The sequence below is a fragment of the Rhinoraja longicauda genome, chromosome 19 (assembly GCF_053455715.1).
Source record: "Rhinoraja longicauda isolate Sanriku21f chromosome 19, sRhiLon1.1, whole genome shotgun sequence".
NCBI lineage: Eukaryota > Metazoa > Chordata > Chondrichthyes > Rajiformes > Arhynchobatidae > Rhinoraja > Rhinoraja longicauda.
The window spans coordinates 3,989,054-3,995,758 of record NC_135971.1 but is presented as its reverse complement, the minus strand read 5'-3'; the positions used below and the strand labels follow the sequence as shown (position 1 = coordinate 3,995,758).

Sequence of the window (6,705 nt, the reverse complement as noted above, 5' to 3'; positions counted from 1 at the left end):
GTAAAAGCTTTTTTAGGTATGTAAAGAGGAAGAAAATAGTCAAGGCAAATGTGGGTCCCTTGAAGACAGAAGCGGGGAAATTTATTATGGGGAACAAGGAAATGGCAGACGAGTTGAACCGGTACTTTGGATCTGTCTTCACTAAGGAAAATACAAGCAATCTCCCAGATGTTCTAGTGGCCAGAGATCCTAGGGTGATGGAGTAACTGAAGGAAATCCACATTAGGCAGGAAATGGTGTTGGGAAGACTGATGGGACTGAAGGCTGATAAATCCCCAGGGCCTGATGGTCTGCATCCCAGAGTATTTAAGGAGGTGGCGCTAGAAATTGTAGACTCATTGGTCAACATTTACCAATGTTCTATAGATTCAGTATCAGTTCCTGTGGATTGAAGGGTAGCTAATGTTGTCCCACTTATTAAGAAAGGAGGGAGAGAGAAAACGGGAAATTATAGACCAGTTCGTCTTACATCAGTGGTGGGGAAGATGCTGGAGTAAATTATAAAAGACAAAATTGCAGAGCATTTGGATGGCAGTAACAGGATCGTTCCGAGTCACCATGGATTTACGAAGGGGAAATCATGTTTGACTAATCTGCTGGAATTCTTTGAGGATGTAACTAGGAAAATAGACAGGGGAGAGCCGGTGGATGTGGTGTACCTTGACTTTCAGAAAGCCTTCGACAAGGTTCCACATAGGAGATTAATGGGCAAAATTAGAGCACAAGGTATTGGAGGTAGGGTACTGACATGGATAGAAAATTGGTTGACAGGAAGAAAGCAAAGAGTGGGGATAAATGGGTCCCTTTCAGAATGGCAGGCAGTAACTAGTGTGGTACCGCAAGGCTCGGTGCTGGGACCGCATCTATTTACAATATACATTAATGACTTGGATGAAGGGATTAAAAGTACCATTAGCAAATTTGCAGATGATACAGAGCTGGGTGGTAGTGTGAACTGTGAGGAAGATGCTATGAGGTTGCAGGGTGACTTGGACAGGTTGTGTGAGTGGGCGGATGCATGGCAGATGCAGTTTAATGTGGATAAGTGTGAGGTTATCCACTTTGGTGGTAAGAATAGGACGGCAGAGTATTATCTGAATGGTGTCAAGTTAGAAAAAGGGGACGTACAACGGGTGTCCTAGTGCATCAGTCACTGAAAGGAAGCATGCAGGTACAGCAGGCAGTGAAGAACGCCAATGGAATGTTGGCCTTCATAACAAGGGGAGTTGAGTATAGGAGCAAAGAGGTCCTTCTGCAGTTGTACAGGGCCCTAGTGAGACCACACCTGGAGTACTGTGTGCAGTTTTGTTCTCCAAATTTGAGGAAGGATATTCTTGCTATTGAGGGCGTGCAGTGTAGGTTTACTTGGTTAATCCCCGGAATGGCGGGACTGTCATATGTTGAAAGACTGGAGCGACTAGGCTTGTATACACTGGAATTTAGAAGGATGAGAGGGGATCATCGATACGTATAAGATTATTAAGGGGTTGGACACGTTAGAGGCAGGAAACATGTTCCCAACGTTGGGGGAGTCCAGAACAAGGGGCCACAGTTTAAGAATAAGGGATAGCCCATTTAGAACTGAGATGAGGAAAAACCTTTTCAGTCAGAGAGTTGTGAATCTGTGGAATTCTCTGCCTCAGAAGGCAGTGGAGGCCAATTCTCTGAATGCATTCAAGAGAGAGCTAGTTAGAGCTCTTAAGGATAGCGGAGTCAGGGGAGAAGGCAGGAATGAAGTACTTATTGAGAATGATCAGCCATGATCACATTGAATGGCGGTGCTCGCTCGAAGGGCCGAATGGCCTCCTCCTGCACCTATTATCTATCGTGCTCCTGTGTTAGCTGTGTTCCAGGATCTAACATCTCCAGCTGACCATGTGTGCGTGAGGCTTCTCAGTCAGTGGGTTGGTGCAGGAATAAAACTCCAATTACCATTCAGTGCTTTATCCTGGCCAATCTTTGCACCACATAAAAACATCAATGTGTCCCACAAACCAAGTGAAATAAGTCCATATGTTTTACCTTGTTTAAAGGGGTCAAATGTTTCTATCAACTCTGCCTTCAACAAAAAGAGGTGGTTGAATTTTTCAGCCGTTATGGCACCATCTGTCACGGACAATGAATGGAACTCATCACTAATCCTGCAAATATTAAATAGCTGATTACAAATTGTGCATTGATGTTTATGAGGAAATATGTTACGTGTAGAGTTTCAGTGAAGAACATGCCCTACCTTCGCTTGCGAACAGCTTCCTCCTGAAATAAATAAAACACAAGACTGAATTGATCGAGGCAGAACTACTGAGAGCACGAATTTCACCCAGATTAATACGAGGTGTTAAAAATTCCCATTTCTCCACTCTCACCCCCAATGACACACAGAGAAGAATAATGATATTGCAGACATAGAACCGATGGAGGAAGTATAAAAATTATTCTGAAAATTACACGATGCTGACAGGATAGTCTAGATAGGTTGTGCCTTTCAACGGAGATCAGGAAAAACTTTTCAGCCAGAGAGTTGTGAATCTGTGGAATTCTCTGCCTCAGAAGGCAGTGGATGCCAATTCTCTGGATGCTTTCAAGAGAGAGCTAGATAGAGCTCTTAAGGATAGCAGAGTCAGGGGGTATGGGGAGAAGGCTGGAACGGGGTATTGATTGAGAATGATCAGCCATGATCACATTGAATGGAGTTGCTGGCTCGAAGGGCTGCATGGTTTACTTCTACACTTGTTGTCTCTTGTCTATTGAATATGATGTCAGTGATGTGTGGGAAGGAACTGCAGATGCATAGACAATAGACAACATGGTTGAATTTGTTTCAAATATATCAGACGCCATTTTGTGATGGTGCCCATTTATAGACGCAAATTTAAATAGACTTCCTTACCTCTAGAAATTTCACGCTGTCTTTTTGTTCCATCCGTTCCTGTAAACGCAGGAGTTCCTCCTGAATAGAATTTAAATTCTTTTGAATCTCCTTAAGATTTTTCTCCATTGGATTTAGAATCCGCTCCTCATCTTCGCGTATATCTTTGAGGAAGTACTTTTCTTTCTCAGTGATAATCTGGTGCAGTTCAGCAAACTGGGATGTGACATGGGACTGAAGGCTGTGTGACTCTTCCTGTCAAATGAATGCTGAAGATTAACATAATATATTTCTGTATTGTGTTTGCTTACAGAATAAGTGACCACAGAGCCTTTCAGCGCCCGGTTCTCAGAATTATCTAATCAATCAAATTCTCTCACATTTTCCTGAAACAAAGAAGTTTAATTCTCCTTTAATTCTCCTTTCCATTCCCACACTGACCTTTCTGTCCTAGGTCTCCTCCATTATCATAGGGAGGCTAATTCCAAAATTGGAGGAAACAGCATTTCAAATTTTGCTTGGGCAGCTTTCAGCCCAGTAATATTGACTTCTCTCACTTATTCATAATGCCATTAGTTTCAATATCATTATGGAGAAGGTCAAATCTGGACCAAGGGTTGAGATTTTGGATTGGAGAAAGGTTAATTTTGAGGAGATGAGAAAGGATTTAAAAGGAGTGAAATGGAAATTGTTGTTTTATGAAAAGGATATAATAGAGAAATGGAGGATATTTAAAGGTGAAATTTTGAGAGTACAGAGTCTTTATGTCCCTGTTCGGTGGAAAGGAAAGAATAATAATTTGAAAGAGCCGTGGTTTTCCAGGGAAATTGGACACTTGGTTCGGAAAAAGAGGGAGATATACAATAAATATAAGCGGCAGGGAGTAAATGAGGTTCTTGAGGAATATAAAGAATGTAAAAGGAATCTTAAGAAGGAAATTAGAAAAGCGAAAAAAAGATATGAGGCTGCTTTGGCAAGTAATGTAAAAGTAAACCCCAAGGGGTTCTACAGATATGTCAATAGCAAAAGGATAGTGAGGGATAAAATTGGTCCATTAGAGAGTCAGAGTGGACAGCTATGTGCTGAGCCAGAAGAAATGGGGGAGATATTAAACAATTTCTTTTCTTCGGTATTTACCGAGGAGAAGGATATTGAATTATGTGAGGTAAGCGAAACAAGTAGAGTAGTGATGGAAATTAGGAGGATTAAAGAAGAGGAGGTACGGACACTTTTGAAGAATATAAAAGTGGATAAGTCTCCAGGTCCTGATAGGATATTCCCTAGGACATTGAGGGAAGTTAGTGCAGAAATAGCAGGGGCTATGACGGAAATATTTCAAACGTCATTAGAAACAGGGATGGTGCCGGAAGATTGGCGCATTGCGCATGTTGTGCCGTTGTTTAAAAAAGGTTCTAAAAGTAAACCTAGCAATTATAGACCTATTAGTTTGACGTCTGTGGTGGGAAAATTAATGGAAAAGATACTTAGGGACAATATATATAATTATTTGGATAATCAAGGCCTGATTAGAAACAGTCAACATGGATGTGTGCCTGGAAGGTCATGTTTGACTAATCTTCTTGAATTTTTTGAAGAGGTTACCAGGGAAATTGATAAGGGCAAGGCTGTGGATGTTGTCTATATGGACTTCAGTAAGGCATTTGACAAGGTTCCACATGGAAGGTTGATTAAGAAGGTTAAATCGTTGGGTATTAATAGTGAGGTTGCAAGATGGATTCAACAATGGCTGAATGGGAGATACCAGAGGGTAATGGTTGACAATTGTATGTCAGGTTGGAGGCCAGTGTCTAGTGGAGTGCCCCAAGGATCTGTGTTGGGTCCACTGTTGTTTGTCATTTACATTAATGATCTGGATGATGGTGTGGCAAATTGGATTAGTAAATATGCAGATGATACTAAGATAGGTGGAGTAGTTGATAGTGAGGTAGATTTTCAAAGTCTACAGAGAGACTTGGGCCTTTTGGAAGGGTGGGCTGAAAGATGGCAGATGGAGTTTAATGCTGATAAGTGTGAGGTGCTGCATTTTGGTAGGACAAATCAAAATAGGACGTACAGGGTAAATGGTAGGGAATTGAGGAATGCAGTGGAACAGAGGGATCTGGGAATAACTGTGCATTGTTCCCTGAAGGTGGAATCTCATGTGGATAGGGTGGTGAAGAAGGCGTTTGGTATGCTTGCCTTTATAAATCAGAGCATCGAGTATAGAAGTTGGGATGTAATGTTGAAATTGTACAGGGCATTGGTGAGGCCGAATCTGGAGTATGGTGTGCAGTTCTGGTCGCCAAATTATAGGAAGGATGTCGACAAAATGGAGAGGGTAAAGAGGAGATTTACTAGAATGTTGCCTGGGTTTCAGCACTTAGGCTACAGAGAGAGGTTGAACAGGTTGGGTCTTTATTCTTTGGAGCGTAGAAGGTTGAGGGGGGACTTGATAGAGGTTTTTTAAATTTTGAGAGGGACGGACAGAGTTGACGTGGGTAGGCTTTTCCCTTTGAGAGTGGGGAAGATTCCAACAAGGGGACATAGCTTCAGAATTGAGGGACAAAGGTTTAGGGGTAACATGAGGGGGAATTTCTTTACTCAGAGGGTTGTGGCTGTATGGAATGGACTTCCGGTGGAAGCGGTGGAGGCTGGCTCGATTTTATTATTTAAGAGTAAATTGGATAGGTATATGGATAGGAGGGGATTGGAGGGTTATGGTCTGAGTGCAGGTAGATGAGACTAGGTCAGGGAGAATGGTCGGCGTGGACTGGTAGGGCCGGACAGGCCTGTTTCCATGCTGTAGTTGTTATATGTTATATGTTATATGTTAAGGTAGCCCCGGCATTCCCTCTCTGTCTATCCCTCCCCCACCCAAGTCGCACTAACTTCTCGCTTTCACCCCATCAACAGCTAACAATGGCCTGTTTCCCTTAACGTCATTCCTTGTTTGCATATCTTTTATTCATTGTTCTTTATTTCTCTGCATCATCGTCTACTCTATGGCCCTCGTTTCCCTTATCTCTAACCAGTCTGAAGAAGGGTCTCGTCCCGAAACATCACCCATTCATTCTCTCCAGAGATGCTGCCAGTCCCGCTGAGTTACTCCAGCTTTTTGTGTTTATCTTCGGTTTAAACCAGCATCTGCAGTTCCCTCCTACGCACCTAATTTCAGCAGTCAATTGATCCAGCATGTCCACTACACATTAAAATGTGAACGTTGCATAAAAATTCCAGACAGAAAGGCCTCACCCGAACTTTGGAAATCTTTCGTAGTTGTTGCTGTTCTATTTCTTCGATATCAGATTTATTTTTTGTGACAGATTCTATGGCCGATTTTACCCGAGCCTGGGATCAAAGAATAAAGGCGTTAGACAACAAAGAATGAACAAGGTAAATAAAGATACAAATCTGTTTGCATTAACCTTGTAGATGTCAACGGCATCTTTAATCGGGTGGAAGCTGTGGTTTCTGTGTTCTAGCGCATCTCGACAAACCAGACAGATCAGTTTCTTGTCATTTTCACAAAACAGCTTAATTTCTTCCTGATGTTCCTCGCAGAAAAGTTTACTTCCCTTCTCTTCTGTATTCAGGCTCAGTGCTCGAGCTTTCTCAGACAGTCTCGCCAAGGCCCGATTTCCCCTGAGGCTGCGGTCTGCAATCTCCTCTCTACATTCCGGGCAGGAGTTTCTCCCCTCCCTGCCCCAACTCTGTGTGATACAGGAGCGGCAGAAGTTGTGCCCGCACTCCAGTATAACTGGGTCGGTGAAGAAATCCAGGCAGATGGGACAAACTACCTCTTCGGACCAACTCTCGACCTGGTCTTTCGAAGCCAT

At 42.8% G+C, this 6,705-nt stretch overlaps 1 protein-coding gene across 1 annotated transcript in view; it reads right to left on the bottom strand.

Annotated features, from left to right (window-relative positions):
* Positions 1-6,705, bottom strand: part of LOC144602634 (zinc-binding protein A33-like) — a 43,987-nt gene extending 37,282 nt beyond the window's left edge. Inside the window, exons 1-4 of the mRNA XM_078415767.1 lie at positions 6,295-6,705; positions 6,122-6,217; positions 2,891-3,124; positions 2,234-2,256 (exon numbers count right to left, since the gene is read on the bottom strand). Of these exons, the coding sequence (XP_078271893.1) occupies positions 2,234-2,256; positions 2,891-3,124; positions 6,122-6,217; positions 6,295-6,705 (764 nt within the window). The remainder of the gene's footprint in view (positions 1-2,233; positions 2,257-2,890; positions 3,125-6,121; positions 6,218-6,294) is intronic.